We start from the raw sequence: 26,255 nt of genomic DNA, 5'->3' as shown, positions 1-26,255 counted from the left end.
CCGTATGCTAGACTTAAAAAAAAATTCAGGAAAATGAAGTGACTGAGCTTGCCAAAGGTACAAAATCTGAAAAACACTCGCACTTTCCAACTTCAGGAAATCAACTTCCGGGCTGGAGAGACAGCTCTGAGGCTAAGAGCACTGGCTGCTCTTCCGAAGGTCCTGAGTTCAATTCCCAGCAACCATAAGGTGGCTCACAAGCATCTATAATGAGATCTGGTGCCCTCTCCTGGCCGGCGGGTGTACATGCAGGAAGAAAACTATAAATAATAAATAAATCTTAAAAAATAAAAAAAGTGAAAGGAAAAAAAAAAAAAAGAAGTAAAGCTTTCACATTTTTGTGTTTGGAAGGAAAGTAATCTTCCTCAGTCTCAAATTACACAAGTGGGAATTAGTTCCCGTATGCTGGAGTTCATCCAGCTGCTCTTGCCAATGGGAGAAAACAGGAAGTAGAGGAGAGTCTAGCTTAGCTGGCCAATATTCAGGTCTTCATAAGGGACGTACCTCGCTTACGTGTGAAAATTCTTTCAGTCAGAGCATTAATCTTGAATTTGTGAAAAGACCAAAGGTACAGTTAACCCCATCTATACTTTCTACCCGTACGTTTCCAGCCAGCAGTCAGGTAGATGTACTTAAGCCTGCAGCTTCCCTAAGCCTTACTGACTCACATTCATGTGGCAAAGGTCAGCTTTTCCCCATGTGAATTTTTTTCAACCTCGACAAATAATCTCAGTAAAGCCAACGTGGGAATCTTAACTTTACTGTCTCTACCAGAGGCCAGCACAAGCTCTAAAATGGGTGATCTGAAAGCTGGGTGTTTGACATCAAGGGAAAACGATGCCTCTCTAACGCGGAAGGTCCTAGATCAAGATATCGTCAGTAGTCTCAAAGAGAGGAAAGGGTTAGAAGAAGAAAGATGCGTGTCCTTTCTTCTCGCAGACTTAAATCCCAGTCTTCCAGTAATGGTTCCCTGGAACTCCATGTCCCCAGGACAGTGAGTGTCACCGCCGCCGGAGGCACTCTTTTGGTACTGGGGATTTCGACCTTCTCTTAGCAGAAACGGCCTTTCTAAGCGATGAACTCTCCCTCGGGCCGTATCCGGCCCCCTGGGTACTGTCGATGACAACCCCAGCGACTCTCTCATCTGGACTCCGAAAAGACTGGCTGCCCCTGAACATGAAAAAAAAGTCACTCCTCTTTGCAAGATTACTCCCTTGAACTTCGCCCAGCCCTCTGAGGACGGCATGACCCTACTCCTAGGTAACAGCAGTTGTTTCCTTACCAGCTTTCCGCCCACGGGGGGCGCTTACCCGCGGCCAGCGCAAGGACCGTTCGCTGCCAGCTCGGCGGCTATCCCTGCGGGGAGAATCTAACATGGCGGACCGAGACCGGGCCCAGTCCCATGTTTCTCTGAGTTTTCGGCAAAGTGATTGGCTCTTCCTATTTGTCCCTCAAAACCACCGCTCCACCGATTGGTCAACGCTGCGTCGGCAAGGGCGGGACAGAAGCTCTCTGAACCGCACAACAATAACAAACACCCGGGCCGAGGGGCGGAACCAGTGCGCAAATGTCAGCGGAGTCGATTTTTCTTTCTCAAGCCGATTGGCCGCCCTCTGCTTTCCCTCAGGTCGCTATCTTGGAGGACTAGTTACCCGAGAATCGCGGGGCTGGATGGGAATTGTAGTCTTTCCGGAACTTGCAGCTTTAGCCTAGGCTCTGTGCGCAAGACATGAGAACAGAACGCTGCGGTGCACAGCAGCTGTCTTGCATAACCGCGAGGTCTCCGCTGTATCGACTCGGTTACCGTGCTAACTGCGCCTGCTTCGGGTGTCGGGAGCTCCCGTCCCTCACGACTACAGTTTCTAAGGGCCGCTGTGGAGGAGGCCTTTCTTTCCGCAATGCATGCTGGAATTGGTAGTTCTTTTTTTTCACACAAGTCTCTGTTTACCTAAACTGGAGACTTCCATGGTAGGAAGGCTGAGGGAGGTATGAGGCCTCGTCTTGCAACTGCTTTGGCCACTACCTTGCGCTCATATTCCGGCCTCCGGTAGCGATTCCGACCCTTTGTACAGAATTACTGTGACGTAATAAGCAAGCGTAAATGCGAGGAGGCGGGTGCCTAATAGAAAACTCAGAGTTCTTTCTCTTCCGTCTCTTTTTAGTGACGACATACAGGGGAAGACTTAGGTGGCCAATCCTGAGCTCGGAAAGAGTCTCGGCCTTTTTTTTTTTTTCCTACTCTCTCCCCGCCCCCTTTTCCGCTGACGTGTCTGGATCTCGTGTTCCTAGAGGCTGACACTAGGCGCCAAGCGGCCGGTTTCCTTGGCGACGGAGAGCGCGGGAATTTCAGATAACTTGCAATTGCGGCTGCGCGGCGGCCGCCGGTGGAACTCACGCCGTTCCAGGGTCTTCTCCGGGATTTAGGCCTTGGGGCTCGGAAGCACGGGCTTTCCCTTCTCGGAGTAAAGGTGAGCCAGCCATGAAGAACCCAGAGAGTACCTAGCGATGCTCTTGTGAAAGGCGGGAGCCGCAGGTGGAGCGGGTGTTTAGGCAGTAGGAGAATGCCCGGGACGGCACCAGAGGGTTCACGGCGTTGTGAACTTGAGAGGACTTCTGGGGGGGGGGGTGTAGGGTGTAGTTGGTGCATTCCCGGGGGCAGCTGTGAAGGAAGAGGGCAAGGCATGCGTGAGCGGGATCCTGGCTGTAACCGAGCCTTGAAGGCGGTAGGCTTCCGGCTAAAGGATGAGTGAGGATAGGCGGGCAGAAGTGTGGCAGGGAAGAGGAAAAGACCCGGGGTTTGTGGAAGGAAACTTGGGAACTAGATCCATGTATGTTTCACAGAAGGTGCTAGAAGGGACGTAAATAGAAGAATGGCATTAGGAGCGAATGCTGTTGGCAGAGGAGACGTATTTAAACAGTGCGGGGTGGAGAGGCCCCAGCAGTTTTTAGTGTTCCTTTTGGTGACTTTTTTTTTTTTTAATGTGTTTCTTTTCGCTTATTTTGGTTTTAGATTTTTTTGTTTGTTGTTGTTGTTTTTTTGTTTTGTTTTGTTTTTTTTGAGATAGGGTTTCTCTCCGTAGCTTTAGCTGTCCTGGAACGAGCTTTGTAGACCAGGCTGGCCTCGAACTGACAGAGTTAGGCCTGCCTCTGCCGTTCGAGTGCTGGGCGGTTGGTTAGTTTTTAAGACAGCCTCATTATGTAGCTCTGCCTGGCTTGGAACTCTGTATGGAGACTGACTGGCCCTTGAAATCATCCTTCTGCCCTTGCCTCCTGGGAGAAGGGGTTAAAAGTCTCCCAATACCATGCCCAGCTAGTTTTAGAGTTTTTGAGACAGGGTCTTCTGTAATCAGATTGGCTTTGAAACCTTATGTAGTTCAAGGTGACTGTTGTAAGTGGTAATCAATATTTACTATGAGTTTATCTTTTAATAATGCTTGCTGTTAATCCTAAACAGCTGTATAACCAAATCACCACACAGAGACTGGTTTATTTAGTTAACCTAGAACACAATGCTGGGCAATAGTTACTCCCTCTTAAACCTCCAAGCCCTCATAGTTTCCTAACATTTAGATTTTACCCACATTATACTTGCTTTTAGTGAAATCTTAGGTCTGGTTCATTCTCCAGGCTGTTTCAAGATCTCTCCTCCAGCTCTCCTAGCTCTCCTATCGCCCTTCTCCTCCCACTCATTTCCTGCCCTCTGGCTCCTCCCCTCTTTCCTGTCCTCTGGCTCTACCTTTGCACAACATTTGGTTAGTTGTTTTATTTTGGCCTGTTTACACAGTTGAGACAGGATGCTTAGAGTAAGTATCACAATGCAATATCCAGATTGAAACCAGAGAGTGTGTGTGTTTGGGGGAGAAATCAGCATTTGAATGAACAAGGGTAAGGTGTATACATTTCAAAAGAACATTAAACCAACAGGTGACCTTGAACTCCACTGTAGTTCCAGAATCCTGAAAGTACTGGTTTACATCACTATGCTTGACCGATTTTGGGCTCTCTAACTAGCCCAGAAAGACTGCTCACCTTTTTTATTTTGTCTATTCAAGAGGGTTTCTCTGTGTAGCCTTGGCTGTCTTGGACTCACTGGCCTCAAACTCAGATCTGCCAGCCTCTGCCTAGGATTAAAAGTGTGTGCCACCACTGCCTTGCAAATTTTATTTTTAAAAGATTTTTTTAAAAATCATCTTAATTATATGTATGTGCGTGCCAGAGGTTCTGACCTGGATCTAGACATGTGTATTTAAAAACCTTTTCAAATAGTTTAATTACATGCATTTTTAAATTTGTGTTAAAGTTCACTAGAACCGGGAAGAAATGGATTTATCTGATGTTCGAATTCAAGAAGTCCAGAATATCCTTCATGCTATGCAGAAAATCTTAGAGTGTCCAATATGGTAAGTCAGTGGAAGAGTTTATTAATTTGACATTCTTCATATGATTATCTCTCATGCAAATGAGTAGTGGTGGCTCACCCTGCCACCCCTTCCCTCTTTTCCCAACCAAAGGACTCTTGACATGGTCTTCCTTGGTTCTTGATTTGTTCTGGATGGATTAAGTGGCAGGTTGGCTTTTCCTCCAGCTGTAGGACCAGCTTAAAATGACCCTAGTAAATAATGTCAAAATAAAAGTGCTTGGTATTTGTGAGCCCTTGTGTCTCTGGATGAAAGTTTGGCTGAAACTGACCTGTACATTTAAATGAGAATGCCACCTATCCTCAAAGCTTTTAGCAAGCCTACTGTGAAATGATCTTTTAGTTTTTTCTAGGAAAGGAAGAGGGGAACAGTCCATTGGTTTATTTTTGCTACCTACCTTGCTGCCTTTTTTTTTTTTTTTTGGGAGGGTGGGGGTCAGGCTACATTGTATAGAGCAAATTGCCCTCAAACTCATTAATTCAATATCTTGACCAAGCCTGACCTTGAACTTAAATCTCTGGCCTCAGCCTCTTCAGTGCTAGGATTATAGGCATATACCATCACACCTGGCTAAAAGAGTTGGGTTTTGACCAGAAGAGTTTTACCTGTGTGACTCTATCTCCAATCAAGATATGAAACATTTCCACTACCCTAGAAAGCTCCCTGTGTACTCAGGGAGTTCTTAATTTTCAGACCTTCTAGAACCTTTAGAAATTAATTTTTAATGTATAATTTTGTAATTTTTAGAATTTTATGTACTAGGGCTTAGAATGCAGCTCAGTAGAGCTTTCCTAGCCCACAGGAAGCCCTGGGTCAGTTCTCATCGTTTCATAAATTAGGCCTGGTGGCAGACAACATCCGTAATCCCATTAGTAAGTAGAGACAGGGGGATTAGGAATCAGTGTCATCTCAGACTGTCAGAACAGCCTGGGATACATCTGACCCTGTTTCTTTTTGCTTGGCAGTAGAGCAACTTGACAAGCATGCTTTAGGCTCAATTTTCAGTACCACAAATAAATGATAAAGAAATAGAGATTCTGAGAAAAGGGTCCCTGGCATAGCAAATGTTAAAAGGCAAGGGCTGAAGAGATGGCTTGTGGGTAAAAGTTCATGCACTTGTAATCCCAGCACTCCGGGAGGCAGATGCAGGGAAATCTGAATTTAAGGCTAGCCTGGTCTACAAAGCAAGTCCAGGACAGCCAGGGCTCTTTTCCACAAACAAATCCTGTCTCAAAAAAACAAAAATAAACAAAAAGTTCATACTGTTGTTGTAGTAATTATTAAAAATATTTGTGTGTTGGACTATATAATGTTTATTATTAACCATAAGGCTATCACAGCGGTATTTTACTCTACTATTACAAATAGTAAGACACAGACACCTGTTAGATTTTATAATTGACATACTTACCTTGGGCCGGGCAGATATTTCACCTACACTGGCTTAATATCCTCACCATCCATCTCCCACCCCCATCCAATGCCTTCCTCCTTAATCCTCATCTGGTCTACTTTCCATACATAATCCCATGGTACTTGCTTCTATTCTTCATCTGGGCCTTTTCATGCCATTATTGGAGTCCTTCCACCCAGCCAACGCGTTTTTTTGTTTTGTTTACTTTCTACCTAACTGTGACTGTCTCCTTCATCCTCTCTTCTGTGATTCTCCTGAACCTGAAGCCCTGGAACCTAAGCCACACCTACTCCATTCTGCCCTGTGCAGGTATAGGCCGTTTAAACAACCAATCAGATATGTCTTAGGCAGGTTTACAAAGCAAGGATAGGTGTAGCCAGATCTTGAGAGCCTGTAACATGTCTCAGACCAACCTGCAATATACTGTGTCTTCAGAAGCATCAGGTTCAAGTTCTGCTCTTGAAGATGACCCAGTTCAGTTCCCATTCAGCAGCCACATGGCAGTGCACAATTGTCTGTAACTCCAGGATCTGACAACCTCACACACAGACAGATGTATAGGCAAAACACCAATACACATAAGATAAAAATAAATAATTCTGGGGCTGGAGAGATGGCTCAGGTTGAGAGCACTGGCTGCTCTTCCAGAAGTCCTGAGTTCAATTCCCAGCACCCACAGGGTGGCTCACAACCATCTATAATAATGGTGCCCTCCTCTGGCATGTAGGCATACACTCAGGCAGAATACTGCATAAATATTAAAGAAATCTTTAAAAATAAGTAAATAAATTACTAGAAAGAAAGTTAAAATTGTTGCTTCTCTTCTCATTCTGTGCAGTGGTTATTTAGACCTATAGCCGGGCCTTTTAGTTGTTCTTAAAAATGTGCAATATTATCTCCTGGTTTTGCCTTCAAGCCAATAGGCTTCATGCTCTCTTTGACTGTAATCTTTTGATCCATATAATTACTTGACTTGAAAAATCTTGACTCTTGAGTCTTGATTTATGAGGTGCAGCAGTTAAGAGTGCTTGCTTGCTGCTCCTCTGGGGAACAGGAATTCAATTTCTGGCATTCTAATTGGGTATTCACAATCATTTGTAACTCCAGCTCCAGGGGATCCAATGTCCTCATCTGGTCTTTGCAGGCACCTGTGTACAGCTGTGTGTGTATACACAAAGAGACATGTCAAAACAAGACAAAACTTTGCATTTTATAAAAAAGAAAGAAAAATTTTATGTGCATTTTCGTGAGGGTGTCAGGCCACCCGGAACTGCTTACGGACAGTTGTGAGCTGCCATGTGGATGCTGGGAGTTGAACCCAGGTCCCTTGGAAGAGCAGACAGCACTCTTAACCACTGAGCCATCTCTCCAGCCCCCCCCCCCCCAAAAAAATTTTTTTTTTAATGTTAGCGTTTAATTAACCTCCCTGGGGGTCTTTAAGCCACCGGGACACAGCCACCTGCAACACCCTTAATCCTCTCTTCAGCTCTTCTGCTGAAGAATTTGGGCTTTGCGATGACAGGCTGCTTAGGGAGCTTGCCCTTCCCCAGAACTTTATAGCAGCCTGATGGCACAACATCCAGTCTTGTTTTCTGCAGCACTGACCCGTGTCTGCTCACTGACCAGTGTCCCCAATTCATCCAGGCTGACAGTTGGGCAGAAGCTCTGGTTCCTCTTTAAGTGATAATGCCTCGTACCAACGCTCCCAAAGTGACCTGGACGGTATTTGTGGAAGTTGATCCTGTGGTGATGTACGCCTCCAGCATTCCTGAGGCCTCCTGGGTACTTGTGGTGCTTAACAATGTGGCTTACGGGGTCCCGGAGTTTCCTGGTCTTCCTCAGTTTGGACGGCAGTGAGGAAAGAGAGTGAAAGAAAAATCTTAATTCATCTCTTCAACAGCCCACACACAATGCATATTTATACTTCCCTGCTTTTTCTTCATAAAATTTTTGTTTTTATTAGTTTTATTTGTGTTCTGTGTATAAGTGCCACATGTGTGTGGGTGCCCTTGGAAGCCAGAAGTTACCAGATATCTTGGAGCGTGAGTTATAAGCTATTGTGAGCTACTGGACAGGGGTGCTAGGAACCAAACCTAGTTCCTGTAGGAATAGCAAATGTTTTTAACCATCTCTCTAGCCCTCTCTTTTCTTTTTGTGTTTTCCTTTTTATGTAGTTCTTACTGGCCTGGAACTCACTATATACATTGGTTTGTCCCGACACTCACAGAGACCCACCTGTTTCTGCCTCAGCATGCTGAGAGTAAGGCATGAACCGTATCAGCCATTTAACTTTTTAACTAGCTTCTTTTTGTTTTATTTATTCATTATGCATCCTAATTGTAGCCCTTTCCCTCCTCTCCTTCCAGTCCCCCTCCCTCTCTCTCTTCTCTCATCCCTCTTCCTCTACTCTTCAGAAAAGGGGAGCCCCTCCCAACCCACCCCAGCACATCAAGTCATGTCAGGAATAAGTACTTCCTCTTCCACTGTGGCCAGGCAAGGCAGCCCCATCAGGGTCCCTGTCAGAGACAGCCCCTGTTTGTTTCCCTTACTAGGGAACCCACTTGAAGACTTAGCAGCTCATTGGCTACATCTGTGTAGGGGGCCTGGGACCACCAGTCCATACACGGTCCTTGGTTGCTGCTTCAGTCTCTGTAAGCCCCACTAGGCCCAGATTAGTTGACTTGTTTTTGTTTTTTTAGACAGGGTTTCTCTGTATCTCTGGCTATTTAGGAACTTTCTCTCTGCAAACCAGGCTGGCCTCGAACTCACAGAGATCTGCCCCCTGAGTGCTGGGAGTAAAGGCGTGCACCACCATGCCAGGCTTCCCTATCTTTAAAAAACTTTTTTTTTTTTAAAGATTTATTTATTTATTACATACACAGTGTTCTGCCCACATGTATGGCTTCATGCCAGAAGAGGGCACCAGATCTCACTATAGATGCTTGTGAGCAATCGTGTGGTTGCTGGGAATTGAACTCAGGACCCCTGCCTGGAAGGTGCTCTTGACCTCTGAGCCATCTCTCCAGCCCAAAAAAAAAAATTTCTTTATCTTGAGGGGTGAAGGAGGGAACAGGGTCTTATGTAGCTCAAGGCTGTCTAGAGCCTCTACATGCATGTACACATGTCAATGTGCCAAATTTTTTTTCTCATTCACCTTCGGAAGGTGAATTCAAGTGACTTTGCCTCTGTGCTTCATTTGGAGTTCTTATTTCTGTTTGTATTCAAGTTAATAAGATTAAGAAAGATGTGTGTACTTTCACAGACAAGATTTGAAAAGTGCTAGCCTTTCCACCCACAACATCGAAGCTAAAATACAAGAGTTAGTGAGATTTACAGCCAAATCTATGAAATACCAGAGCCACAGAGGCAGAAATAACACTGCAAAAGAGAGATTGGTTTTGAAAAGTGTAAAGTTACTGAGAATAATTGTAAACAGCGATCAAAAAGTCTTCAATAATGTGGCATTTGGGTCTGTTTATTTTGTATTCCCATGGGACCCAGTCATAAAAATGTAATGTTCTTTCTCATTCTGGCAAATTAAACCATCAGTTAAAAATTCAGATACATATAAACTACAGATGCAAGAAAGAAAGTTACTGCTAAATTTTCTTTTTAGTTACTCAGTGTTCTCAGCTTCTTGTTTGTTCTTCTCCTTAACATGTTGTCTCAAAGGTCTCCATCCTATCTCAGCCTTCAAATGCTAGAATTACAGATATGCACACCTGCAGGCTTTAGGCTAGCTTTTTGTTTTGAGATGGGGTCTCACTATGTAGCTCTGGCTGTGCTGGAGCTCATGGAGTAGACTAGGCTGGCCTCCAGCTCTCAGAGATCCACCTGCCTCTGCCTCCCAGTGCTGGAATTAAAGGTATATGCCAACATGGCATGTTAAAGTTGTTTTTATATAATTGTGTTTGTTTCTCAATTTCTCTTAACCTGGCTATCACACAAATAATTGAGCATTGTTTTGGTTTTTTGTTTTTTTTTTTTTTCAGCATTGATCCATGCCTGCTCAGTGTCTGTTATTTTAATACACTTCACAGTACAAGCACTGAGCATTAATTACTCTATTCTTAACTCTCTAAGATAAGTTGGCTTCCTGTCAGTGTACATCCCAGAGATACTTACACTTTGTAGTTTTCCTTGCTGAGCTTTATCTCCTGGTCCCGTTTGGACATCTGCCCAGTGGCTCAATCCTCTAATTCCTCGTTTAACTCCTCCTCCCATGGCTGGCAGGAAGTCCAGCCCAATTCTCTCCCCTGCTCAGCGATTGGCTGTAAGCTGCTTTATTGGCATATCTGGACAATTAGGGATCTGTGTTTACACACCAGTGAGACAAGAGAGTCTCAAAACAAGTATTGTAGCCAGGTATGGGGGATACAGAAATCAGCATTTGGATTACACAAGAACCTTATGCCTATAATGCCAGGATAAAACTAGACTGTTCAGGACAGTTGTTTTTAAAGCTTAGGGTCATTTATAGGAAATGTTCTAGAGTGGGGCTGGACCTACTGCTTTTTTTTTTTTTTTTTTTTTTTTTTTTTTTTTTGGGATTTTTTTGGGGGGGGGGGCCCTTTTTTTTTTTTTTTTTTTTTTTTTTTTTTTTTCAGTTCTTGGGATTGAACTGAGGTAGGCGGCATTCCATCTATAGTCCTAGCCTGGATGATTTTTAGTTCTGTGAATCCTCTTTCCCTGTGTGTTAATGAGAATTTAAGACCTGATATATGCTGTACTGCTAAGTTATATCCCCAGCCCATGCAGTTAGTTACAGTTAGTTCTTCATTTTAGTCACTGATTTTGACTAACAATTGGTACTTAGCACCTTTAATCCCAGCTTTTGGGAGGCAGAGGCAAGAGAATCTCAGAATTTGAGGCCAGCCTGGTCTCCATAGCAAATCTGGGCAGCCAGGAATTTATCTCAAAAAGAAAAAAGAAAAAAAAGAAAAAACAAAAGCTGTTGATCTTTGGGGTGGCTGTAGGGTAGATGCTCAGCTCTTGGATCCCCTTCACTGATAATTCCTTCTGCACCTAAATTATGTGGGAGTAGCATCTTCATTAAAATAAAAAAATATTTATTATGTATAGTGTTCTGCCTGCATGTACACCTGCACACCAGAAGAGGGCACCAGATATCAGTACAGATGGTTGGGAGCCACCACGTGGATGCTGGGGATTGAACTCAGGATCTTTGGAAGGGCAGCCAGTGCTCTTAACCTCACTCAGAGCCATCTCTCCAGCCCCACAGCTTCATGTTTATTTTCAAGTCGTTGAGTGTGAAGGTGGAGTCTTGCACTGTCCAGGCTGGTCTCCTGGTTCTGTGTTCATATGATCTTTCCTCTTCAGCCTCCCAAGCAGCTGGAATCACAAGTGCTAACTGCTTGTTACTCCTGGCTTGGTTGGCAGTTCCTTGTGGTAACTGGTAGTTTCATGTGTGTCTAGTGTGTTTGGTTTTTTTTTCAGGAAAGAGTTTCTCTTTGTATCCCTGGCTGTCCTAGAGCTTGCTCTGTAGACCAGGCTGGCTTCAAACTCACAAATCCACCTGTCTCTTCCACTTGAGTGCTGGGATTAAAGGCATGTACCACCACTGTCCAGCTCTTTTTACCTTTTAACATATGACTATGTAACATTTTCTATGTGCTAAAATGTATACCTAGTAATTTGTTGTTTTTTCAAACCTAAACCTAGCTTCTTTCCCCAGTGATTCATGCTATTAAAGCTCAAACTGCAAATACACAGTAGGCTGAAAATACTGTGTGGCATGAAAAGTGTTTAAAACATTTGAATTATATAGTAAACATTTACTCTTATCAAAAGCTAGAAGAGAAACATTTTAATTTTTTTTCCATTTTCATTCCTATTCATCTCCAAGCTCTTCCTACAACAGTCACTACCTTTTTACATATGGGAGTTTTCATCTGTTCAGAGTTGGTGTTTACAGTGTGTTTATATAGCTTGGATCATAATTACCATACTGAAATATAATTATTTCAGAACTGAGTCAGTGGTGAGAATGAAAGCCATCTGGTATCATGACTCAATCCAATTTCTCTTTTGCTAAGAACTTTCTTTGGTGTCTAGCCTGTCTCCGAAGTAGTGATCTAGTAACAAATCAGTCTCCTTTGTCCGCATTATTTTTGCAGTAGCCCCAGAAGACTGCCAAACTGGTTACTCAGGTAGAAAGCTTGGCCTGAGGTTATGCTGTTCATACAGACAGAGCTGATAGAAGGAACACAGCCTGGTCAGCTTGTGTTCATTGCTTTCTGCAGTGAGGAGCCCCATGACCACAAGAGTTATATTGCTAAGCCTTTTCGGCAGGCACTTCCACCCCCGCCTTTCCTGGGGTCCTTTTCTACATTTAACCCAAGGACTGTCTTCCTCTCACACCTAGCAAGTTCCCTCTTCTCTAATGTCTTACATGGCACTTACATTAGAACTCAGTGTGTATATCTCACACAAAGTAAAGCTAAAGACAGACCTTTTCTGCCCATCTAGGCTCCCAGGTACCTCTGTCCCCTACTGCCAGCCTCCATCACTCCATCTCAGCGCAGTGGCCTTACACGGTCCTGCTCAGCTCAGCTTTTCTGCTGTCTCCAATTATAGTCTGTTTCCTTCTATGACTCATCTGTCCCCCACTGTCACTTCCTCATTTGTGCATTTTATCTCCACTCTCTATATACCCACCAGTGTGCACTGCACTCTGTTCTTTTGTCCTGTTTAGTTTTTCTTTTTAACACATTTCTTCCTTCTGGATGATAGTACATAAGAGTACTTTTTCCTGTTTTACTTGTGCAAATGTTTGAACTCAGTTTTAAAAAGGCAGTCCCAATCCTATGCCAGAAACATGCAGGTTCATACTTTCTCATCTGTTCTGTGCTCCTAGCATGGCAGACCTTTAATATCGACTTACCCTGAAATAGTGGTTCTCAACCTTCCTAATGCTTTGACCCTTTAATACAGTTCCTCATGTTGTGGTGACCCCAACCATAAAGTTTTTTGTTGCTACTTCATTACTGTAAGTATGCTCTGAACCTCGATGTAAAGATGTGTGTTAACCCGTGTTTTCCGATTGTCTAAGGTGATTCCTGTGAAAGGGTTGTTCTACTCACCAAGGGGTCATACAACCCATAGTCCTAAATCTGTGCTCAGTTACTGCAACCTAAGCTTAACCTCTTTACTAAAAATATAAAGAACTTATTTAGCTTCACTTATTTTCTTTCTTTCTTTTTTTTTTTTTTTGTCCCCGTACTCTTCTAGTTTGGAATTGATCAAGGAACCCATTTCCACAAAGTGCGACCACATATTTTGCAAGTAAGTGAACAACTTTGTAGATCCAGTGTTAGCTTCTGTGTGTGTTCCTCATTCCACAGCATCTTTTCTCCAGTTAAATGACAACAAAACTAGTCATTCTTCCTCAAGGAGTACTTCTGAGTTTTCCATATATATTGGCTGTAGCCATAGTTCTTGGTAAAATTTTGGCATTGCTTCTCTGTGTATGAAAAAAATCACGAACAGCCACTTTGAACAGCTACTCTGTTTGGTCTTGGTGTCCAAGGGTGAATGCAGACTGAAAACAATTGTGAAATAAGCAAACTACGTTTTAGCCTTCCTGGCTTCTGATTTCTGTTCATTCCTACAAGTTCTGCTCTTCCGACTTAGGAGGTGCAGACGGTGCAGTGCTGGCCTGCTTTTGATGCTGGTGAAGACAGGGGTCAGAAAATATATTTAGGTTACACTTCATTTGCATCGGTGATTCAAGTCAGACGTAGTGTGGCCCTTTGTTTCTAGAGGTTATGTTATTGACTGAGTGTATCAGCCATGCTTGAAAATAGTCAGGAAACATTGTGTCTACATGGAACGCATGCAGATCTCTTCTTCTTTTCACTGCCCCCCAAACAATATAAAATAATTTCTAACATTTATTTATATGTGTGTATCCATGTTTATGTGAATATATGTATGGCCAGAAGGGGGTGTTGGATCTCCTGGAGCTAAAGCTACAGACAGTTGTGAGCTGCCAGATGTGGGTGCTGGGAACCAAACACAGGTCCTCTGGAAGAGCAACAAGTGCTCTTAACCACTGAGCCATCTTTCCAGTCCCAGATAATTTATATTTCATTATATTAGGTGTTTTAAGTAAACTATATATCTTCAGCTGTACATGCTCACACATGACTTTAATCCTAGCACTTGGGAGGCAAAGGCAGGTAGGTGGATCTCAGTGAGTTAGAGGCCAGCCTGGTTTACAAAGCGAGTACAGGATAGCCAGGGTTACACAGACAGGTTTACCCTGTTAAAAAAAACAAAAAACCCGATAAATCATTTTATGTAAGGAACTTGAGCATCCAAAGATTTTGGTATCCATGGGCCCTATCTCCCCCATTCTGAGGGAAGAACATTAAGACTCTTGCCCTTTCGTGTTGTTTAAACAGTTTCAGATTTTACTGCAGTTCTATCAGTCAGAAATTCAAAATGAGCCTTAAAGGGCTTAACCGTCAACTGTTGGCAGAGTTGCTTCCATCTGGAGTCAGTTTCCAGATTTCTGAAATACTCCATGTTCCTTGGCTTCTGGCTGTGTGGTGCTGCATTTTGTTGTTGTTGTTGTCGTCACCTTGCTTTTTCTTTTTTAAAGACCAGCAGGCCTTGAACTTACTTACACCTGCCTTTGCCACCCCAAATGCTGGGATTACAGGCGTGTGCTCACCTAGCCTTCTTGATGTTTTTGTCTTCCTATTTATGTCAGGGTCTCTTTCTAAAGGAAGCTGTCTTCTCTAGGGATGTTTTGTTTTTTTTTTTCCTTTTTTGTTGTTTTATTTTCTTTTGTCTTTGAGACTTTGCATACCTGGGTAACTTGAAGTTACTATGTGCTTTGAGCTTACTCTGATCCTCCTGCTTCTGCTTCCTAAATACTGAGAGTACAGTTGTGGGCTACAATGTCTAGCCTTTGAAGTGAAAATATTTAAGTCAGACATGATGGCTTACACTTGCCTTAGTTAATATTGTTACGATAAAACACCATAACCAAGACAGACTAGAAAAGGAACCATTTAATTGTGGCTTAAAGCTCCCAACAGATAGGAATCCATCACCTTGTCATGGCAGGAGCATGGCAATACACAGGCAGATATGGTGCTGGAACAGAAGAGCTCACATCCTGACCCATAAATAGGAAGTAGAGAGAGTGCATTGGGGATGACAGGAGGAGCTCTCTTTATATGTGTGTAAACTTACATATATGTGCACACACACACATAAAGGAATTTATTAGACTGGTATACAGGTTGTGGTCCAGCCAGTCCAACCATGGCTGTTTATCAATGGAAAGTCCAAGAATCCAGTAGTTTTTCAGTCCGTGAGGCTGGAGGTCTCAGCTGGGCTTGAGTATACACAGGAATCTGGAACTAGGCTACAATTAATGTCAGTGAAGGAATGGACTTGCTAGCAAGAGCAAGCAGACAAGAGCAAGCACACAAGCAAAAAAGAGAGCAACCTCCCTTCTGTTTTTTTAAGTAGGCTGCCAGTAGAAGGTGTAGACCAAATTAAAGGTAGATCTTCCTACTTCAAATGATTTAATTTAGGAAAAAAAAAATTACAGCCAAACCAGGCTCTCTCTCAAAACAAACAAACTAATAAAAAGACCCCAGCCAGGTAGTGGTGGTGCATTCCTTTAGTCCCAGCACTTGGAAGGCAGAGGCAGGTGGATCTTTGTGAGTTTGAGGCCACCCTGGTCTACAAAGCATGTGCAGGACAGCCAGGACTCTGTTATACTGACCGACCAGACCCTGTCTTCAAACAAACAAAGAGTCCTGGCTATCCTGGAACTCACTGTGTAGACCAGGCTGGTTTTGAACTCATGGAGTCGCCTCTCCATTCCAGGTGCTGGGATTAAAGTTATGCACCACCACAAGGAGTTTCAGATCCATATTGACTTAATTACTGTAGCTTTGTAGTAAAGTGCAGACTTTTTGTTTACTTGGTTCTGGAGTGCAAAGCTGGGATTTGTGTATACTGGGCAAGCACCTTTAGCACTGAGCTGTATATCCCTGGCCCTAGATGCTGAGCTTCTAAACTGATAAAGCCATTTTATATTCACTACTTAAGCATCTATATCTGATTGTACAGCATGAAATAATTATGAATATATCGTTAAATATTCTGTGTTAATTTTTTAATGTTTTATTTAATAATAACAGTAAGTCATGTGCAGGTAAGTCAGTTTTCATCAGTCATTTCTTATGTGGTTTGATTTTTTTGCTTAGGCAGCATCTAAAAATAATTACTGAAAAATCATTGGTTGTAATTTACCTGTCATGACTCTTAAATGACTCTGAAGGGCAGTTGTGAAGTATCCTCATGGCCGTTGACTTTTGAGTGTTCTTTCTATAAAAGAAAGTAACAAATTGTTTTTTATTTCTTTCCTTCTAATTTATAGATTTTGTATGCTGAAACTTCTTAACCAGAAGAAAGGTCCTTCAAAATGTCCTTTGTGTATGAATCAGATAACCAAAAGGTAAATACTTTGTGTAATCATGGGAAGTTGGAAGCAACAATGACAGGAAAACACAGAAATTAATACATAGTTTTACTACTTTGTGGGTTCTTTTTCCACCTTTCTCCTTCCGTTTTCTTCCACCCTTTCAACCCCCTAACACTAGATATGAGAAAGAAAAAGGATAGAGATCCCTGAATAAAATCGGGTCAGAAAAGGGGTGACTGACTTCCTGCTGATTGGGGTCCTTGGGGCAAATTTAATCTTCTTTGGCAGGATATCTAATTTCCTGTTTTGTTTGGTTTTGGTTTTTTGGTTTTGCTTGTCTGTGCACTCACGGGTGTGTGCATGCGCGTGACTTACTTAACAAACGGCAAACAACCAACAACTCCTACTTCTTGGTGCCCTGGCATTTATATATCCTTCTGAAAAGTCCCCAGACTTCCAAATGTCACACAATCACAGAAACTATTTGCAGCTGGCAAAATCATGACCCTGCCAGAGCACAAGGCAAGTCATAGTCAGCTGTTGTGGAGCAGACACACATCCCACACCTGGGATTAAAATGAAAACATTTTTATAATATTTCTGTGGTGCTTTTTTTTTGGTGGGGGGGTGTTTAAAATAAGGTTTCTCTGTGTAGCCCTGACTGTTTGGACTTAGTATGTAGACCAACCTGGCCTTGAACTCACAAAGATCTGCCTGTCTTTGCATCCCAAGTGCGGGGATTAAAAGCTTGAGTTGCCATGCTCACTATTTCTGTGTTTTTTAGTAAAACCAAAATTCTCTCTACATGCAGGTAGTGTTCCTATAAAACCATTCATCAATGGAAAAACATACAAAAATGTGTTTGGGAGCTGGAGGTGTAACTCGGTTGGTATAGTGCTTGCCTAGTAGAGACAAGGCCTCCGAGCTTACTTGACAACACCACATAAAGCAAGCATCTCGCCTGAGATGGCTGAGTAGGTAAAGTTGCTGTCAAGCCTGAAGACCTGAGTTTGCTTCCCAAGACCCATATGGTGGAAGGCGGGAGCTCTTTGCAACTTGTCCCCTGGTCTCCAAACATGAGCTGTAGCACACACACTCTTTAATTAGTTAAGCAATTAATTGATTTTTCTTTTCAGAGTTGGCTCAGAGGTTAAGGGTATTTGTAGCTTATGACTGTCTATAACTCAGGTTCCAGGGGATCTTCTGACCTGTGGGCACCAGGCATGCAAGACAGTCTTACACATAAAATAATAAAATAACAACAAATCAGGATGTAAAGTGAATGCACAAATTAAAAATAAAGTAACAGGTTTGGCTTCACATACCCATAACACTAGCACTCAGGAGGTGGAGGTCAGAGAATCACCACTTGCAGATTGTCCTTGACTATATGGTGTGTGGGAGGCCAGCCTGGGCCCTCTGAGACCTTGTCTCACAAAAGGTGGGTTTAACAGATTATTTCTAAAGTTATTTCCTTGGAAGTTTTATAGGACATCTGCTTAGGCAAATATTAGCAATTTGCTGTGTTGTTCTTCCACCCACATGCTAATCACCCCCATCCTGCTTAATTTCCAACACCAAAGGAGATCAGGTGCGCTTAGCTGCTAAGGACGTAAATAACATTATCTTTTCCTAATGTTCTGAAAAATGGAAGAACTCAACAGTCGATCTCAAGTGGAGCAGCACTTAGGTATATCATACATTTCTCGTACCAGATAGTTCTGTTGGTGCAGGACTATCTTAATCCTGTTTCTCCAGTGTTTAGTACATAGTAGGCAGTCAGACGTTTAAAGGAGAAAGCAATTATTCTATCTAAGCCTAAATCTCTCTTTGGGTTTTGGTGTCTTGTTTTCAAGATGACGAAATTACTGTTTGATGAAAATCTCTTAGAAGCAGAGATAGCAGTGCGGGTTGGATTGGGTTGGGATGTCAGCATTGAGGGGTGGGAGGTACGCATCTGTAAACCCAGCACTTGGGGAGGCTGAGACCAGGGGGTCTCTGTGAGTTTGAGGCCAGCCTGGTCTATAAAGTTAGTAGCACAGGATAGCCAAGGCTACACCCTTTCTCCAGGAAAAAAAATTTTTAAGTTTTTTTGTTTGGTTGGTTTTGTTTTTTTTATTGTTTTTTTGTTTTGTTTTGTTTTTATATCTAGTATGTATTCAGGGTAGAATTTTGTGGCAGGAGCAGGTTAAAACAAGGTCTTTCTTTGGTCTTAAAATTACTATGTCTAGGGGGCTGGAGAGATGGCTCAGAGGTTAAGAGCACTGTCTGCTCTTCCAAAGGTCCTGAGTTCAATTCCCAGCAACCACATGGTGGCTCATAACCATCTATAATGAGATCTGGTGCCCTCTTCTGTACATGTACACAGACATTGTATACATGATAAATAAATAAATCTTTAAAAAAAAAATTACTATGTCTAACCTCAAACTACAGATCCTCCTGTCTCAGGGGAGATTATGGGAGTGTATGACTCTGCCCGGTTTTTTATTTTGTTTGAAGCAGTGTCATGTAGTTCAGATTGACCTTGAGTTTATGCTTCTGTCTCTGCCCCTCCCCACCAAGTACTGGGATTACAACCATACTTCACCTCACTTGGTACTGTTAAGCTAGGGAATTTTATGCTTTTAAATTTAGGAATCTAGGACTTCTATGAGTCACGAAAATATTTTAAAAATCAATAGAGCAAAAAAGAAAGAACATATACAAAAATCAAGGCAAAACAAGTATACCCACAGTTATTCCATGTCAGCGATTCCATGATATAATGTGATATCACGGTAGGTCTGTGTTTGTTTTTACTGTGCTGAGGATCAAACTACTAGTTCTTTGTGCTTTCTGCTATGTCTACAGTAGGAAAGTTACAGTCTATGTGTTTATGTGTCTTTATTTTAATGTGCTTAAAATTAATAATCACTTACGTACTTCTCAAAAAAACTAATTTCAGGAGCCTGCAAGAAAGTACAAGGTTTAGTCAACTTGTTGAAGAACTGTTGAAAGTCACTGATGCTTTTGAGCTTGACACAGGAATACAGTGTAAGTATTTTCCAGCACAGCCTCAGAGGCAATCCTCTGGGGGCTGGATGGACAACTTGAGAAGCTTTTGAATTTTTTTTATGTGAATAGATGATAAAACTGTTTGGTTAAAGTTGGATCTGCACCTAAAATTATGTTTTATTGTATCTATCTATCTATCTATCTATCTATCTATCTATCTATCTATCTATCTAATCTATCTATCTATCTATCAGGAGGCAGGGCTGGGGCAGATGTGTCTGTACTTTTGTGGAGCCCAGAGGTCGTCTTCAAGTATTGTTTCTTGGGAGCGGTCCACATTGTTTTTTGAGACAAGATTTCTCACTGGTTGTGGTGCTTGACTGTTAGGCTAGCCTGACTAGCCAAGGATCCCCAGTGATCCCTTGTGTCTGCCTTGCCTGTGCCCAGCTCTCAGAATCAAGGTAAAGTCCTCATGCCCAAACAGCAAACACTACTGAGCTCTCTGCAGCCTTTTTAATCTGTCTTCTTATATTTAAAAATTAAGGAATTATCTCATGTATATGGGAGTTTTGCCCACATGTATGTGCTGGCTAGTTTTATGTCAACTTGACACAAGCAAGAGTCATCTTGAGAGGAGAGATCCTTAATTGAGAAAATGCCTCTGTAAGATTGGGCTATAGATAAGCCTGTAGGGCATTTTCTTAATTAGTGACTGGTAGGGGAGGGCCTAGCCCATTGTGAGTGAGCCACCCCTGCTCTGGAGATTTTGGGTTCTAGAAAACAGGCAGAGCAAGCCATGGTGAGCAAGGTCGTCGACAGCATTCTCTTGGCCTTACATCAGCTCTGCCTCTTACTTCCAGCCCTGCTCGAGTTCGAGCCCTCACTGCTTTTGATGGTGTCTTCTCATACGGAAGTATAAGCCAAATAAACCCTTTCTGCTCCAAGTTGCTTTGGTTATGGTGTTTCATCACTGCAACAGAAACCCTAAGACAGTGAATGTACCTTGTATGTGCTTGCTGCCTGTAGTTGTGATGGTTGTGAGCTACCATATGGATTTTGAGGATCAAACTTGGGTCCTCTGGAAGAGCAGCCAGCCAGTGCTCATATAATCCCTGAGCCCTAAAATTAATTTAAGTTACATTTGTGTGTGTGTGGGAGGGGGATATGGCTCAGTCATGCCACAGCATGTATGTGGAAGTCAGGACAGCTTGTGAGAGTTGCTGCTATCCACAGGGTTGGTACTAATGGCCTTAACTCACTGGTCCTATTTTTAAATCTGTTTAGTAATATTTTTTTCTCATTTTTAAAATTAATTCAATTTACATGTTGGTCATAGGCCCCTCCCTCCATATTTAAAATTTTTTTATTACTGCAAGTAGTGTGTGTTTGTGTGTGCTGTATGAGTGCAAACATTCATGTGCTAGGGCACTCATTTGGAGACCAGAGGACAACTTAAGGGCTGATTTTCTCCTACCTTTACATGGTGTTAGCCCTGAAATTTTCAAAGAGAAAGACCAAATCCATGATTGTCTAATTAAACAAGCTTTAGTCAGTACCGGCCAGGACAAAGGACACTGGCTAGGTCCACACCCCGGGTTCCCAGAGAATGGTGCTGAAATCCGTTAGTCAGGTGCTCATAAAAGCAGAACCCACAAGGCTCTGCACTTCCCGCCTGCTCCCAGTTGGGGGCGTGGGGGAAGCATGTATCTTCCTGGCTGTGTGTGTCCCTGTGTAGGCGCCTGTGATGGAGCATGTCCTATGTGGTTGGGGCAGCCAGTCTTACGTGAACAACAGCCCTCGCCATTCCAGGAAGTTATTTGTCCTTGGGCAAGTGGGACTTACAGGTTAGCTTTTAACTTTAGCCCTCACACTTTGGTTAGGTCAAACTAAGCCCTCATGGGAGGCACCTGTGCGTGCTGAGTCATCTTGCCAGCCTGTATTTTAAAACTATTAACAGTCTCGCATTTTATTCTTCCGTCCTCAAATGTGTATCTTTTGTTTTTCCAGTTTCTGTCTATAGCCCTGGCTGTCCTGGAACTCACTCTGTAGACCAGGCTGGCCTTGAACTCAAAGATCTGCCTCCTGAGTGCTGGGGTTACCAGTGTGTACCACCATCACCTGGCCTAAAATGTATATTTACTATCTCTGAAACTGGGAACTGCATACATCAATTGTATGCAGTTACTTAATGCCGTTACCTTTCTTAGTGATAAAAACAATAGTGGTGCATCTTTTTTTTTTTTTAATAATTTATTTCATTTTATTCTTTTTGTGTTGGTATGAAGGTGTCAGAATCCATGGAATTGGAGACAGTTGTGAGCTGCCATGTGGGTGCTGGGAATTAAATCAGATTCTTTGGAAGAACAGACGATGCACTTAACCACAGAGCCATCTCTCCATCCTCCAAAGCTGTGCATCTTAACATTTTTGCTCCTTAAATCAGAGAAATATGGTACATTTGTTAATGGGCAAATTTATTAGTTTTTTGGATGGGGGATAAAAAAAAAACTTAGATCGTCTCTGAATTTTTAAACTGGACTTTTAAAAGTTAGAGGTCTTGGGCTGGAGAGATGGCTCAACAGTGAAGAATGTGTAGCTGCTCTTTCAGAGGACCCAGGTTTCAGCTCTTACCAACCACAGCAGGTAGCTTAAACTCTAGGGGATCCAATGCCTTCTGACTTCCGTAGGCCCGTGCACACACACGCTGCACATGAACTCATGCATGCATACACACATACACATAAATTTAAAAATAAATTAAAAATTAAATGTACTCAGGTATGGTGGTATACGCCTTAAATCCCAGCACTCAGGAGGCAGGTGGATCTCCGTGAGCTCAAAGCTATCAAGCTTTAGGCTAGTGAGGGCTACACAGAACCTGCTTTAAAAAAAAAAAAAAAAAAAAAAAAGCTATAATGCATTATATTTGCTTGTTTTTCAGGAAAGGGTATTTGTGTGGCTCTGGCTATCCTGGAACTTGGTCTGTAGACCAGGTTGGAATCAAACTCATATCCTCCTGCCTCTGCCTCTTCTGCTTGTGCCACCATACCACTTCCAGGCTTCCTGCCTTCCTGCCTTCCTGCCTTCCTGCCTTCCTGCCTTCCTTCTTTCTCTCTCTTTCTTTCTTTTCTTTTTTTCCCCCATTATCCTATACAGCAGAGAGCAAACACAGTATTGTTCTTGGATATTTAATGAAGATGAATATATTTTCTTCTAACTAAAACATGTCCCTTTGTGTTTTACAGTTGCAAACAGTTTTAGTTTTTCCAAAAAGAAGAATAATTTTTCTGAACATGTGATTGAAGAGGCTTCTATCATCCAGAGTGTGGGCTACCGAAACCGTGTCAAAAGACTTGGGCAGATAGAATCTGAAGATGCTGCCTTGGTAAAGCTGTTTTTTATTCTTCCCAGCATCTCTTTATTGAACCATTAGCATTGTGAGTTAGTGAACGTATGGATTTAATAACTAAGTTCAACTCAGAGGTCAGGGTACCTGTTGTGACCGAGGCACTTTTTGGGCCCTTTCCCTACTTTACAATTCATCAGCTCTGATGCTTGTCTGAAATGGACAAAATATCACTGATCTTTTGTAAGAGTTTGAAAATGACTTCAACTTAACCAGTGTAAGAATCAAAGAAAATGTAATGAGCTGCTCTGTTCGTATGTGGATGGATAATGGAGATCACAAAAATACACCTTACTAAGTATTCTTAGACTGCTGGGATTTTTATGGCTGTCACCAATCCTTTATTTAAAATATTTATTTAGATTCTTTTAATTTTTTTTTTTTAATCTTCAATTATGAGGGTGGGGCGGGTTGTACATATGAATGCAGGCCCTCTGGATTCTAGAAAAGAGGATCAGATCCCCTGCTCCTGCAGTTACAGGTAGTTGTGAGCTATTCAGCATGGTCACTAGAAACCAAACTTTGGTCCCTGCAAGGCAGTCTGTGCTCTAGCTTAATACCTGTTTTATGTTTTTAAATCAGTATATATTGTGCTAGAGAACACCACAACATTTTCAAACTATTTGTTTTCATAATTCTTTCTCTTGACTGCCACCCCTGCTACTGTCCTTAGTAGCCTCTTCTTCAGACTCTTTCTCTAATCATTTATTTTGCTGAAAATACATTTTATGTTGCCAACCTTATCATGATTGTAATTACTTTTGGAAAAATAAGTCAGAAAAAGGAAAAGAAAATTTTTAAAAAAAATTAAATTTTAGGCATTCTTTACTGTTTAACAGAAGGACAGTCTTAGTGTCCAGCTGTCTAACCTTGGAATTGTGAGATCAGTGAAGAAAAACAAGCAGACACAGCCTCGAAAAAAATCTGTCTACATTGAACTAGGTAAAGGTCTCAGATTTTATTAAATTCGAAATTATACTTGCTGGATTGTTTGGCTTATAGCTTTATCAGAAATCTTGCTTGTGATTTATATGTAAAAGTAAAATTTATATGTAAAAGTAAAAATGCTATCTTGATTTATAAATTTTTTAAGGTACACTTCACACCTTAAGAATCTTACTTTATAAAAGGAACAAAAGAAAGGATGTCTTGTTATAAGTGTAAGTGAGTTTGAACAATCTGAAGTCATAATAAAAAAAGAACATGATTGGTTGTCATAGCATTTAGAGGGATCCAAGATAAAGTCTCCAGGCTTTGCATTCCAGCTGGCCAAAAGGAAAGAGAAAGACAGAAACTCAGAGCTTAGTCTCTAACTATCTTTTCTCAGTGTGTGTCTGGGTTTTTCATCCCAGCATTTGAGAGGCTGAAGCAGGAAGATCGTGAATTTGAGGTCAACCTCGATTACATCGAGGACTCTATCACAATAATAATAATAAATTGGGAAGAGTGGTTCTGATTTTAGTTCCCAGCACCACCATGTGTCTCCACAACGTTTATTGTATTTCTTTGAAATTAACTTGTGTGTCTTTGAGTCACAATAAATCTATCAACAACAGATGTTTTGTAAAAATATTCCAGGTGATAGTGAGATGTCTTGGGTGGTAAAGGTGCTTGCCACCAAGCCTGATAACTTGAATTAATCCCTAGAATCTACAAGGTAGAAGAGAAAATCAACTCCAACGAGTTGTCCTCTGACATCTGCACATATGCATACATCTAAATAAATACGTATTAATAAAAGTAGTGCAAATAATGTCAGTTAGTATTTAGGAGCATTTAACTGAAAATTAGTTGCTGTTTTAGTTTTTTATACCTCACCTAAGAGGTCAGTCCTAAGGAGTTACTAATTTTACAGATGAGAAGTTTTAGTCACAGAGACATTAAGATTTTGGACGGAGGAAGTTGGCTTTGGAGCCTGTGCTTTCAGCTACTTCTCTGTATTGCTGAATATGTCTGTACCTGCCATATAGTGGGTATTATTTATATAATATATTAGTTATATATATTATAAAATTTCTGGATGAACCACTGTATGTTTTACAAGAAGCATTTTTATTTTGACCCTTTTAATTAAAAACTTTGACTGATTTTGGTTTTCTTGTTTTTGTTTTTTATTTTTTTAAGATTCTGATTCTTCTGAAGATACAGTTAATAAGCCTGATGATTGCAGGTGAGTCAAAAAAGAGCCTTTGTCTGTGAACCTGGTATTTTCCTATCTATCTAGTTAATTTTGAGGATCCTAGAGCTAAATCATAGTGGTAGAGGAAACTTTAAGGATCGTTTAGTTTTATTTACTTTATTTTCTGTGAAATCTTTTTTGTTTGTTGTACATTTTTTTAATGCCAAAGGAGTTTTAGATAGCAGTGGAAGTTGGCATACTCTTGATTCCACCAGGTTCTTGTTCTCTGAGTTTCTCTCATATATATTGGTAATAATAAGGTTTGATAAAACACTACAGGACATTTATTTTATTTGTTTTTTTTGGGGGGGGGGGTTGGTTTTATTTTGTTTTGTATTATTTTTGAGAGAAAGTTTCTGTGTGTAGCCTTGGCTGTACTAGACTCACTTTGTAGACCAGACTGGCCTCAAACTCAGAGATCCATCTACCTATGCCTCCCTGAGTGCTGGGATTACAGGTATGCACTACCATGCCTGGCCCAAAGATCTTGATTTTATTTAAAATCATCCAGCTTGCTTCCTTAAGATCTGTGATAGCTGGTCTTCTTAAGTTTTTGTTTACAAATTACTTTTACCTAACCTTAAAATTGGAAGGGGGGGACTGGAAGTATGATTCAGTGGTAGAGATTAAAGGTTTTTTTTGTTTTGTTTTTTAATTTTATGTGAAGCCAGGCATGTTAGTGCATGCCTTTAATGCCAGCACTCAGGAGGCAGAGGCTAATGGATCTGTGAGTTTGAGGATAGCTGGTTTATATAGCAAGTTCTAGAACAGCCAAAATAGAATACACAGAAACCCTGTCTCAAAAAAAAGAAAAGAAAAGAAATGTGTATGGGTGTTTTCCTGTGTGTATATTTGTGTACCACATTGTGCCTAGTGCCTGAAGAGGCCAGAAGAGGGCATCAGATCCCCTGGAGAGTTACAGATGACTGTAAGCCACCATGTGGGTGCTAGCAATCGAACCTTGATCCTCTAGAAGATTAACAAGTATCCTTAACACTGAACCATTTCTCCATACTCCAGGGTGTTAGACCATCCACTGGAGTATGATCAATCTCAACTCCCATGGGACCCCACACCCTTGAAGGAAACCGACCTGCAGAGTCTATCAGCTGTTATAGCTCCTTAGTTAGGGGTGTCGCTCATGAACCCCTCCTCTGGCCATGCTAGAATGTTAATAGGCTTGATCTTATACACATGTTGTTAAAAACAACCAAAACTTGATGCAGTGCTTTTGTTGTGTGCAGAAGACACTTTTGCTCTGGCCTTTCCAACTTCTTAGAGTCTTTCTGTCCCTTCCTCAATGGTCTCTGAGCATGCGCTCTCGTGTGTGTGTGTGTGTGTGTGTGTGTGTGTGTGTGTGTGTGTGTGTG

The 26,255-nt window shown here is 41.9% G+C and overlaps 2 protein-coding genes and 1 pseudogene across 8 annotated transcripts in view; 1 reads left to right on the top strand and 2 right to left on the bottom strand.

Moving 5' to 3' along the window:
* Nbr1 (NBR1 autophagy cargo receptor) overlaps nt 1–1,723 on the bottom strand; it is a 30,259-nt gene extending 28,536 nt beyond the window's left edge. For 3 of the 7 annotated variants that reach the window (XM_055619717.1, XM_055619715.1, XM_055619714.1), the window contains exon 1: nt 1,283–1,407. The gene's annotated coding sequence lies outside the window, so the exon portion shown is untranslated. Of the gene's footprint in view, nt 1–1,282; nt 1,409–1,652 lie in introns of those variants that run through there. The other 4 variants (XM_055619710.1, XM_055619716.1, XM_055619712.1 and 1 more) reach the window with 3 other exon arrangements.
* A 2,597-nt stretch (nt 1,724–4,320) lies between these two features.
* Nucleotides 4,321–26,255, top strand: part of Brca1 (BRCA1 DNA repair associated) — a 64,463-nt gene continuing 42,528 nt past the window's right edge. The window contains exons 1-7 of the mRNA XM_055619709.1: nt 4,321–4,400; nt 13,084–13,137; nt 16,259–16,336; nt 19,251–19,339; nt 22,546–22,685; nt 23,546–23,648; nt 24,831–24,876. Of these exons, the coding sequence (XP_055475684.1) occupies nt 4,321–4,400; nt 13,084–13,137; nt 16,259–16,336; nt 19,251–19,339; nt 22,546–22,685; nt 23,546–23,648; nt 24,831–24,876 (590 nt within the window). The remainder of the gene's footprint in view (nt 4,401–13,083; nt 13,138–16,258; nt 16,337–19,250; nt 19,340–22,545; nt 22,686–23,545; nt 23,649–24,830; nt 24,877–26,255) is intronic.
* Nucleotides 7,269–10,007, bottom strand: LOC129685967 (60S ribosomal protein L27a-like; annotated as a pseudogene).

Source organism: Psammomys obesus, unplaced genomic scaffold (assembly GCF_907164565.1).
Source record: "Psammomys obesus unplaced genomic scaffold, mPsaObe1.curated_primary_1811, whole genome shotgun sequence".
In the NCBI taxonomy this organism is placed as follows: Eukaryota; Metazoa; Chordata; class Mammalia; order Rodentia; family Muridae; genus Psammomys; species Psammomys obesus.
This window is presented reverse-complemented; position numbering and strand designations above follow the sequence as displayed.